The sequence below is a fragment of the Anolis sagrei genome, chromosome 3 (genome assembly GCF_037176765.1).
Source record: "Anolis sagrei isolate rAnoSag1 chromosome 3, rAnoSag1.mat, whole genome shotgun sequence".
NCBI classification, from domain to species: domain Eukaryota; kingdom Metazoa; phylum Chordata; class Lepidosauria; order Squamata; family Dactyloidae; genus Anolis; species Anolis sagrei.
Window position 1 is genome coordinate 109811205 of NC_090023.1, and position 12545 is coordinate 109823749.

Here is a 12545-nt window from a genome sequence, read left to right on the forward strand (position 1 = left end):
ACATTATTTAAATAAATAACTCTGAACAGCATATGATTAAAACAGTCTATTAAGAAATGGAGAGCTGTGCACCATTATCTAGATCAGTGGCTCTCAACCTGTGGATCCCCAGATGTTTTGGCCTTCAATTCCCAAAAATCCTAACAGCTGGTAAACTGGCTGGGATTTCTGGGAGTTGTAGGTCAAAACACGTGTAGACGTACAGGTTGAGAACCACTGATCTAGATAGAAGGATGGGTTATGTGAATGAACAGATGGTCAATCAATGATGTTACAGTTAAGAAACTCTTCTGTTTCATGGTTTCTGTGACTTGCTAGCTTACCTAAAACCAGGTAAACAAGCACATCAATCAAGAAATGAGAGGCTGGGTCAACAAAACTTCACATATACGTAGTCCCAGAAATTTACACAATAACAATTTATAAAGGTGGAAATGCTTCTGCATCCCCTAGCCAACATCTAACAGACCAGACAGACATTGATATAAGAAACTGTGCCATCTCTGTCCAGATAGGAAGGGCACTCAAGAGATCAAAACCACAGAGTGAGTGTTCCAGATAGAGCTGTGCTCTGGGGAAGAAGGCAGACAGCTTAATCTCCTGGTTTACAGAAAAGGGGGGGGTGGGGGAGATAAAAACTGTATGCTGACACTGAGAAAAAATCCTTCTGATGCCATATCAGGAAGCGGGGTACGTTCACAAATGTGAACAGCACGGAGTTCACTTTTCTAGTGGTGAATGTTGACAAGAAAAGCTACAAACATGGAGAGGAGTCACAAGAAAATTGCAGACAAGTATGAACTGCACTAGCACTATGACACGTTCCAATGCTTTGAAACACCGAGCAAAAGATGAACAGGTGGCTCTTGCCCTCTCCCACTAAAATTTTGCCACCACAACCCAGATATGGTGAGCATTATTGAGGTGAACACTAAGTCCAAATCTCCGCAAGAGGACAAAGAGGACTTAGGGAACAGAACTGAAGAAGGTGGCAATGTACTCAATGATTTTAATGAGCTCCAGCTAGAATTTCTCCATGATGACACATAGGCTCAAGCTGCCACAAAGGCAGAGAGTGTATCTGATATGCTGCCAGACACTGGTAAAATATTGACCAGCAGACAATATTTGATATATATAACAATCTCTCCTCCAAAAAGGGGGGAATGAGCAGCAATTACTGTCACTCATACCATGGAAATTCACAAGGCAAGACCAAAAGACAATACATTATCTTCAAGAGCAAAGAGGAAAAAATTCTTGTGGCTGGAATTAATCTCTACATAAAAGTAAGCATCTCAGAGAATGACAATAATAAACTAATTGCCCTACCAGTTTAAACACTCACTAGGGTGGCTATGCTGAAAAGTTTCACTGTGATTAATTCTGTGATATTCTTGAGATCTAGGATAAGAAGCAATGAGAATAAAATCTGTCCCTTTCTCTACTTGTGCTACAAGCTCAGCAGCCCCCTTCCACATCAGATTCATGACTAGGAGAGAAAAGAGTAATTGAGCTTCTGACTTCAAGAGAGAAGTACTTGAATTCAGTGGCGCAATGTCTGAAAGTGATGGCACACACCAAGTGGTCTGATGACATTGCTAACCAGGTTGTATATAATTAGTGACATTATCCAAACTAGTGACATTTTGGATCATCTCAGATCAAAGCTGTTTCCTCAGTGAGTCAATAATCATATGGCAGGCATAGTATTTTCAGCCCATGAGATATCACTTATACATCTCCAACTGAGATCAGAACCTAGTTCCACAGAATGACAAAAGCTATGACACACACTTGTGACTTCCAGCCACAATTCACATCAAGATGTGTTTACATGCTGCTCTGATAGCCTGCATGCTAGGATAAGACGTAGCAACCTACATCTTATCCTTGATACCTGAAATATTACAAACCTTCACTCAAAGCAACAGCTTGATTGTTGGCAATTCTCAGCAACCACAGAGACAGAGCAACTGCCTGTCTCTGAAAAGAGCTTTCTACCCCAAAGCACTAGGTGGTACCATATTCACACAGCTCTGGTCACTAGCAATTCTCAAGGCTACCACAGACTAAAGTACAATATAATCTCTTTGTATCTACCAGCTAAGTGAGAATATCAGCATGACTTTGTTGCACCTCACTCTGGTACAGAATAAACAGTTCATGAGTGTTTTAGGAGGAACTCAGCACACCTACAGCTCAGTTGGGACTATTCTAGTCATTCTCACTGAACACTCAGCCACTCTAGAGAAGGTAGGCAGCAAATACTCTCGAAACAAAATTCATTATTTGCTTTGTCTTATTTTTTGAGAACTTGGAACTAGATCTTGACTACTCTTCTGCATGTTGCTCTGTCAGCTACAGATTGATTCCTACACTTCTTGACCTCTGAACTGCTAATTACCCACATAGCTTTTCTCTCTCCTCAAAGTGAATTATGACAGCCTTGCCTCAATGGTGTGGGGTAGAGTGCTACAACAAAGAAATACTGATGATCTTTAACTTGATAGTAGTTTTCTGAGGTTTTAAGGTCAGCAGTACAGAGGAAAGATTAAGCCAAGAATCCTTGACTATAGAAAGATGACAGCAATAGAATAACTAAAATGTGGAAGCAATTATTAGCATTTTCTGTGACTGATGTAGCATTTGGGCCACCATGACTAGGACTATGGCAGGAGATGCATGAAATGGGGAAAGTATAGACACAATGAATTTTCCAACACTGGCACAGCCTGTTGAAAAGGTGAAATTGATGGCTTTGTCAAAACTGAGATGGTGGAAGACAAGTGATATGCTTTTTTTCTTCTTGTCATGTAAAAAACTTCGTGCCTCCAAAGAGTCACGATTTCCTTCAGATATGCAACATGACATCACCAAGTGTATGCAGCTACTTGCTGTCCCATTGCCCTCATAGGTACATCTGGTGGGAATATGGAATCGTTGATATTTTCAAAGCCAGTTTCTCAGGAAAGTACAAAGCTTGGAAGCTAGTTCCAGATAGTTGCTTGTAGACTTTGGCAGAGGCGACAATGCCAGGTATCCTTCTCCAAACAAAGGAGACAATCTGGACAATATTCGTTTTGAAAAGGCTTTTGAGATATAAGCCAGAAGGCTGAACTCAATATACAATGTGAAGAAAAAGAAAATGCTAATGGACACAGAAAACTGTCAGAAGAATAAGAAATACAAACAGCTAGAAGAACTCTCTCTGCCTGACTTAGATTTTAATTATTCTGAACATAAAAAGCCAGAATAGTAACTTGAAATATACACAACTATTGAAAATGGCAACAAAAGCTCATACAATAAAAGTACAAGCAACTTGCAAAACTATCCCTGCAAGAAAATTTGAGCACAATGACTTTTGTGTGTTGCTAAAGGCTGAACAGCTACTCAACCCTTATTTAGGACACATAGAATAAAACAATCCCAAATGGCAGTAAATATGACTGCACCTGAATAGCCCTTCACAATTTGGATTTGGCAGGTAAGCTTTTAAGCGAGGCCTCTCTAAATTAGTCATCTAGTGATGTAGTTTCGGATCTTTTGGCACTTTGCTGCCTCAATTAGACTTAATATTAGGAATACAAGGAGTATTAGATTTTTGAGATAGATTTAAAAAAAAAATGCTAGCAAAGCTATTTAATAATGTCATTTTAGGGGTCAGGGTAAGCATCTCATTTGGAATTGTCTTATTTCAGTTTCATCTGGAAACCATAATCTCATTATCTCACAGCACAGCCACAACATATGAAAAAAGATATCCAAGCACACACACTTCTTCCAGAAACCAGAGCATGAATCAGTGATGTGGGCCAAGTTGAAAAGTGTGAAATGCCAACTATGGAACACTTTCCTAAATAGTGACTAAAATGGACTTCATGGTACCCCAAAAAAAACCCTGACTTTTGCAATTATATGAGGCTGGTCCCCAATTTTTCCTCCATAAACCCTAAACCATGTCCATGTTTCAGCTTCAATCAAAAGTCCATATAAAAAAATCTACACTGACAGAGGAGCAAAGAAGTGCTGAGGTGCTGGGTGTAGGCTTTCAAACAGATCAAAGTGCTCCACTGTATTAACAATACACTCTTGCTAGAAGAAGCTATCCATAATCCTACCCTTATATACCAAACCTCTCCCTTACGTTTCTGTATTCTGTAGTGAAACATACGAGAATGGTTTCCTTAGATATAGAAAGGTAGGATTATGAGTAGCATCCTTTAGCGAATAGACGGTTAATGTAGTGAAGCAAAACTATACCCTCTACATGTTTGCACTCTAGCAGTAGGATGGGTATCACATTCCCAATACACTATGTGTGAAGCACAGGAAACACAATGAAAAGGTATTTGGTTATAAGAGCCTCAGCTGATATTTTACAAAAATTACATAAAGACATTCTTCTAGTTGGGGGGGGGGGGCAGCTTTAAAAATATGGCAGTGCTAAATACTAGGTATATCTACAAGTTGAGTAGATATATAACTTATATTCAGATGGCTGAAGTTGGGAGCCTGACATTCTGCTCTTACCTATATCCAACCTGAACATCAGTTCACAATAGTTGTGAACCATTTCAGCTTGTGAAGATCTCCTTCTGGTCAACTAAAGGTCAGTAATTTGTTTGTACTTTGTAGACAGCACACTCAACAGCATCATTTCTGAATGATGCTGCTTGATAGATTGAATCAAGGCCATTTAAATAGACAAGAACAAAAGGTCAATTTAAAAAACTGACTGCAATGAATTTTCCCATTGCCAACAGAACCTCTGAAGACGGCACAGATACAGGTGAAACATCCGGAGAGAATGCTGCCGAACATGGCCATATAGCCCAAAAAAACTCACAGCAACCCAATTTTTTCCCATTTACACTTCATATGCTCCTCAAGTTATTACACAATTTTTCTAAACAATGTTCATTTACAACCAAGTAGGGGTGGGTGACTATGTTCATTACTATTTCCCACAGTTGTCCAGTCTTAAATTCATTCCATCTGGGTTTTTTTTTGTCACTTCACATTTTTTAAACAAAAGTACACAAACATTTTTGAACATTTTGGTGCATACAGCTCTTAACACATACATCTTCTGCAAGCAGATTTTCCTTACATATGTTTGCACATTCCCCACTAACATATGCATTTCTGTGCATACCTTCCTCCTAACATAGAAATTCTGTTTAGGGAACTGCACTACAAAGCTCTGAGATGTGTGAATAACTAGCAAGAACCATTCCAGCTTGCACCTTGATTACTGAAACACAGATTTACTACATACTTATCAAAATATAGCAAAACTAGAGTCTTCTTTACATTGCTCTTTTAGTTACATTTATGACTATCCTTAATCAATATTCAGTTATGCACAGATCAGCTTCCAGAACCATGTACATACTGAAAAATACTTTGAGAACTTTGTGTACATTTTTCCCTGAAAAATAATACATGTGTGAAATAATTTGAATCGAGGGTAGAGAAAAGTCAGACAATGCTGCTAGGGTGCAAAAAGGCAGTATAATACATGCAAAATGTAATACAAGCAGATTTCAACTGCCTTTCCAACACACTTGCAGTCTGCATTTCTCAGAGGTTGTCAAACAGCTTTAATCCTAATCCTAATGTTTGCTTTCTTACTTTTCAGAAAAGCAGTATCAGTGCAGATCTAGATCCATGGATCCAAATGGATGTATTTCAATTGCTAAAATGGAGTCATAGGTCCCTTCCACACAGAATATTCTGATATCCCAGAATATCAAGGCAGAGAATCCCACATTATCTGAGTGTGGTCTCAGATAAACCAGTTCAAAGCAGGTACTGTGGGATTTTCTGCCTTGATATTCTGGGATATAGGGCTGTCTGAAAGGGCTCTTAGAAGCAGAATTATGCAAAACATCCAGCATATGTTTAGTTTGCATAATAATTCAAACTCTGAATTTCTGAGCCCCAGATTTGGGAAAAAGGAAGGATAGAAATAAAATCAAATTAATTAAAATTATTCAGCACTGCTCTTCTTCCCTGTATCTTCTCTGAAATGTTTAGGATATAACAACTGGAAAAAATGTTGACATGAATTCCACAAAACTTAGCAAGAATCAAAGCAGACAAAAGCCCATACATTTACAGTTGTCAGGATGGGTGGAAGAGAGAGCAGTAATGCAACTAATTATTTGCTAAAGAGTGATATATAGAAAAATAGGCATACACAGACATAGTTATGTATCTCAAATTATAGTTCAGGGTTCAAAGTTTACAATAGCACTCCGACCAAGAGCATAGGAGGATAAAGTGCTCAGACACTGACTACCTAAATGTGACCAGAGATGACATTAAAAAGAGAATGGCAGCAAGGAAGTAACTTGGACCCACATTAGGAACCCTTATCACAGAAACAACCAAGTCAGGGTAAGTGAAAGATAGACCCTCCTTGTCACCAAATAGGCTGATCTGAAGGAAGCAGGAAGAGAACTGTTGGATGCTTCTTCTTCCCTTCCTCTAGATCAGGAGTGAGAAAATACACCTCTCAAAGTTCCCTTGCCCACCCGCCCCCCACCCCCTGCCTTTAGCCCTTCTTTTCCTGACAAACATACAAAAAACTGTCAAAAGAGGGCATTTTCCACTTCCATTTTTTTTTGCAATAAAATACAGGTTCAGTATATTTTATCCAAAATGCTTGAAATACTTGCATATACATATTTTGGAGATGGGACCTACATCTAAACAAGACATTCATTTGTGTTTCATATACATCTTGTACACATTGCCTGAAGGTACTTTTAAACACAATATTTTAAAAATAATTTAGTTCATGAAACCAAGTTTGTGTACACTGAAACGTCAGAAAGCCAAGCATCCATGTAGGAAATTTTGGAGCATTTTGGATTTCCAGATAAGGGATATTCTACATATACATGTCACAAAGCTTTCCCTCCAAATAAACAAAAAAAGTCCAGAATAGGAAGAAGTCTTTGGGCTACTTCCAATTTTGATTTTTCAAACGTGTTTTAAAAAATACATCTTTTATCATTTTAACTTTTAAGCTAAAGAGGTTTGATGCATTTGTATTACCTTAGAATGATTTTAATTTGTAAGCTTACGAGTCCCAATCTTAGGCAAAAGGTTGGTTATAAATTGCGAAGAGGAGGACAAGGAGAATTAGTAAGGCTGGTGTGGCCTACAATGTGTTCTAGGATCAGAAAATTGGCATCAGTCCCTCCAGAAGCTGTGAGTCACAATGACCACAAAGAACTCAATGATTCCACTTTGACATGGGTTCATCTTGTGGGATCCTGGGACTTACAATTTACAATTTTTAGACATAGATGTCCTTCACAATCTCAAACTATTAATCTCAAGGTCCCATAGGATACAGCCATGGCAGTTAAAGTAGAATCATAGTGCTATACGCATGAAATGAGCCTGGTTCTTTTGCTCATATTCTTGAGCATAACTCCCAACAGATTCCATCTTTTCCCCAATACATGTCATTTAACCCATTGCTTAGGACCCATGTTGATAAAGTATGTTATGTATATTTTACCAACCTGTCTTAATTCCTGTACTTCATCCTTTAATGCATATACTGTGTCAACAAGACTTCTAAAACAGAAAATTAAGATAAAACACTTTCACAAAAGGTAAATAAATTCTATAAATCACATTAACAAAACAGCAAGCATAGACCCCCCTCCCCATCCCTGCAATTCTGATTAAGAATATACCTTTACCATATACTTTCACTTGCTATATTTTTTTTAAATTTAGACTTTGGGGTGGTAATGCTTATGCATTGATATAGCATGAAATAACATTGCTGGTGAAGTTGCTAGTTAGGAAATTACTTGTCCCTTAGTAATTCTGTATAAACCAAAGGGTGGGGAGGGGCTGAGATAAAACATTTGCTGAAGCAATACAATTATCAATACTAAAGCATCTAGGGATCCTATACATTACTAAGAGCAGAAATCCCAGAGCACTCAAGAATAACACCTTACCCACAAAACTGATCAATTCCCAGCTGGTACAAGGATGAAGAAAGAAAGATGCAAAAAGAAAAGTTAGAGAACCCAAGATGGTTGAAATTGACCTAAATGGGCTGTACAGTCAGACCACAGACATCATAGGGCATTCAGCAATGAATTCCAGTAGGATATTCATCACTTTAAACTACAAGACCACAGAGTGTGCAAGGAATAAGTTTACACACAGCAAAAATATCAGACAAAACGTCCTGTTTTCAAGCGCACAGACTGTTCAAAATTCATTGTTTGCTAAAAAAAATCATCTTACTTTTCTTCTATCACAGTCTGACCATTACTTTTTGTTTCTTCTACAATTATTTTCTCCTCCTCTGGAAGCAGCACTTGGGGAGCAGATTCTTTACGGGAGCCTAATGCAAAATAATAGAATTAAAAGATAAATATCCAGACATGAAGGCATTTAAAAGAGCACATTTTTAATTGTAGGATATTATTATTATTATTATTATTATTATATTCTGTTATTATTGGAAAGTTAATTCATGGGAGTTGGTGACTTCTAACTTCCTACCATTCTGTTTTCAAAAACAGGGATACACCAATGACTTCTCCAGGGATATTCCCACTAGTTCCAGTGAGAACAAGCAAAAAATGACAACATATGTTTCCTGCTAGCTCTGAATTAGATTAGAATTGCTTAATCAAAACCAATCAAGATTTTATGCACAAATCTTGATTGGTTGTAGCCAGTAACATCACAGAGAAGAAAGACTTTTCACTGGCAGAATCTGCTTGAAATCTCTGTATTAATATTAGCAAAATTATCCGGATAACAGTATTTGGGTTGGCTGAGATCTTGGAGTATAAGTCACTCCATTGAAGCATTTTTGGAAAATATTTAGAGATTGTAGCTGACAAAAGGAAATACTCAGCCTCTGATCTTGATGGACATCAACCAGTTCATCAGTTCACTTCATTCTACCCCTGAGCACACTTTGAGGTACTAGCCCTGATGTCAGTCAGAATTATGGGCCTTATACATAAAAACCTTCCCAACAATGTTCATCCCGCATGTGTTCTTGGGATTACAGGACTTGTCAGATGCATCTGATGCGAACCAGGTTGGCCAAGCCTACTTTAGAAACCATATCTCCTTTGATTTTTTTCCCCACTACAGATTCTATAGGTAAACACTTTTTTGATCATTATCTTGGGACGCAAGAGAAACAAGAAATACATACACGGGGTTACATTGCTAGAAAATGCTTCTGCCACAACAAATGAAGAAGCACACTAACACAAGGTGCATACAGACAACTATTTTCTCACATATTCACAGCTGATGTGCAGTAAAATTCTCCTAACCATGTGACATGATGATGGCAGCTTAGGAAGTGTAACATTTACCCTGAATCTATGGTACACAGAAAGTCAAAAATCTTAAGTCACTTACAGAGGAGTTGTTCTGAAAATAGGATCAAACCCAGATCTTTTATGCTGCAAATACAGGACAAAGAAGATACGAGCAAGTGTCCCCCTACTAGCTTGTTTAATTTCTTGACAATTCAAAAAAAGTAAAACCAAGGATAGAAAGATTAACACAATATACTCTAAAAGCCGATAAAAATAAGCAAAGGTTCTTGAGTTATCCAAAACAATTGAGACAGAAAAAGGAATTTGATAAATCCGATCGAGAAAAAGTCAATCAAAACATATATCAGTAATTGTAAAGCAACAGCACTACATGGATTCTGTGATTTTTCTCCAGGTAGAATGACAACTTCTTTTTTAAAAAAACATGGTTAGATCAGTATTTCTTTTCTGTAGAGAAGCAAACCCTTCTGATCCAGTGAAGTACTTTGAGTAAAAGAACAAGTAAGGAGATGGTTACATGATTCTTCCCTCTCCTCTAATTTGTTATCCAAAAATTTTGGGAATCTCTCAAACAGTGTGGGATGTGAATAGGCAGAAGAAACGGGCCATGACTTGGTCCCTTTGCATGGCTGAGGAAAGCCTCCTAAGCAAAACTCTAAGTACCAGGCACTCCCACCCCTGGGATGAAAATTCTGGATCTAAACCACATAACTTTTGAATGATACAGTGGAATAAAAACTATTGATGTGATAAAAACATTTGAAAAATTAAGACACTAAAATATTTGTGATAAAAAAATACGTGTTTAATTTCCAAAATTTCACCAGCACCCTGCTGGGATCTACTGAAAAACCAAATACATCTTTCCACTTATTCCCTATAATATGTAAGAATTCTTTGCAATGTGGTTAAATTTGAAGTACGAATAACTTCACCAAAAATAGTCTTTTTCACAGGGGTTACCATAAATACAGGGGGGAAAACTTCATCTCAAACCAACTATGTATATCTTGATAATTACCACTGATTTTAGCAGACTTCATTCCAAGTTAAATATTAAAATGTTAGAAGATATTCAAAAATTTAGTTTGAAAAACCTCATGCAATTGCACTGCTAAGGAAAGCATGGTAGTGAAAAAATGGATTGAAATGGAAGGCATCTAAAAGCTTGGTATGTGATTAAAATGAGGCAGTGCCATACACTTTTGCTCTTTAGAATAACTATTCTAAAATAAGAAATTTCATTATATGAACTTGAAATTATCGTCCAGATCTTCTTGCAAAAATTAACTTAAGTAGTGCTAAGGATAGCAATCTTGTGACTTAGAAATTCATTCTGCCATCCAACCAATTTTAAATTATTTACATTATTATTAATTTATACCCTCTGAAGAAAATGAGATAAAAGTACATATAACAGGCCAGGTAATCAGACAAAGTTGCTTCTAACTTACTCTCTCTAAAGAATCAAGTAGTAAGAAATAGGAGTGATCCGCCAATGTTTAAATTTCTTTTGTTAATTTAGACACAAGTATTAAACCAACAGAACTTAAGTTAGTTTTCTTTCCTGTAAATCAGTGAGCTTCTACTACAAATGTACAGTAAATCACACAATATACAGAAATGTGAAAAATTTCAGCCTGTTTATATACATGTTTGTATTAAAACAAAAGCATAATTCTTAAAATAGCCTTTTGAAACAAAACAGGCGTAATAAAATACTGGGCTTAAATAACATACCCAAATGTTAAAATTAAAGGTTAAGCTAGATGTGAATTAAATGATGCACTTTTAAAAAATGCAAATAGCCACGGCTAGAAAGAGCTGATAATTACTTGGAACCATGAACATTGGAAGGGAAGTCCATCAGAAGATTTTATTTCAGTGCAAGAAGCAGCTTTAAAGTAATCTGTTTTGACCAAATGGTGGCAGAGGAGTTAAATTCTGCTTCCCTTCCTGCTGAGATCCCAGCTCAATATCAGCACATCCATAGCAACTATTTACATTTTCCGCCAAGCTCACTTTAAAATATCGCACTTCATTTAGACCTTACTGGAGACATAAATGCACAAGCCGGTCTACAGATCTTCCAAGGTCTGTGATTGAAGGCAAGGGTCTTTGCTCATCACCTGAAAAGACATCCTGAACAATAAGCAAACCTTTTGCAAAGACAGAAGATGAACCTGGATTCATTTCTCCATCTCTCCCAAAAAGATTACCAGTGTATCTCAGAACCGATCTGTCATGTGTTAGAGAATACATCTATATGTTCACATGCACAGTTCAGGGTGTCAGTTTGGATTGCTTAAATCAGGAAATACACCTTTGCATAGAGTACATCCAAACTTGACATTCATGTGTACTGGAGAGGAAAACAAAAGCACCACCGTTCAAAAGATCAAAAACTATATTTTTAATTTGAGTTTTTGTCTCTTTGGGGGGTTTTTTTTCTATCCAACTTTTCTTCCAGAGTTGGACCTAAAGTAGGAATGAGGTGGGCAACACCAGGGGTGAAATCAGTATTGAGAGAGAAAATCAATTAAAATTACACAATTTCGGGAATTACCAAAATTTGCTAGGGCACCTTTTCAGACTAACAATATCATAGTCATTCTTCTTAAACCACATATAGATAATGTTGATGCTGCTAAAGCATGCAGAAATACATCTGTGGCTTTCACAGTCCTACAAATACAATTATCTGCAAATAACTGATACAAAGGTAAGCAGATGCAATACGCTATAAGGGACACTAGCATCATCAGCAGAATTACTCAAGTACATTTGTATTATAATTTTTATGAATTAAAATTTGATAGACTATACTGAGTAGAGTTCAGATTATAATTGCTCAATCAGCACTGATATACGATTCCTTGTACTTAACCAATTTTAAAATATCTGGCATTTCTTCACATTACAGAATACAAAAAAAGAGTTGCAAAATAATGCACACAGAAGTATTTATACAATGGGTAGGAAATATTCAATCCGCCAGATGTTGGTTTGGCTGCAAATCCCAGCATAACCAACTGTGAGGGATGCTGACAGCTGAAGTCAAAAACAGAATCATAGAATCAAAGAGTTGGAAGAGACCTCATGGGCCATCCAGTCCAACCGCCTGCCAAGAAGCAGGAATATTGCATTCAAATCACCCCTGACAGATGGCCATCCAGCCCCTGTTTAAAA

The 12545-nt window shown here is 37.2% G+C and overlaps 1 protein-coding gene across 3 annotated transcripts in view; it reads right to left on the reverse strand.

Annotated features, from left to right (window-relative positions):
• ARHGEF7 (Rho guanine nucleotide exchange factor 7) overlaps positions 1–12545 on the reverse strand; it is a 117786-nt gene that overhangs the window by 2338 nt on the left and 102903 nt on the right. For 2 of the 3 annotated variants that reach the window (XM_060769609.2, XM_060769610.2), the window contains 2 exons: positions 8293–8392; positions 7548–7602 (listed from right to left, as the gene is read on the reverse strand). The exons of the other annotated variant lie outside the window; for it this stretch is intronic. In XM_060769609.2, coding sequence (XP_060625592.1) covers positions 7548–7602; positions 8293–8392 — 155 coding nt within the window. The remainder of the gene's footprint in view (positions 1–7547; positions 7603–8292; positions 8393–12545) is intronic. 3 annotated transcript variants of the gene reach the window in all.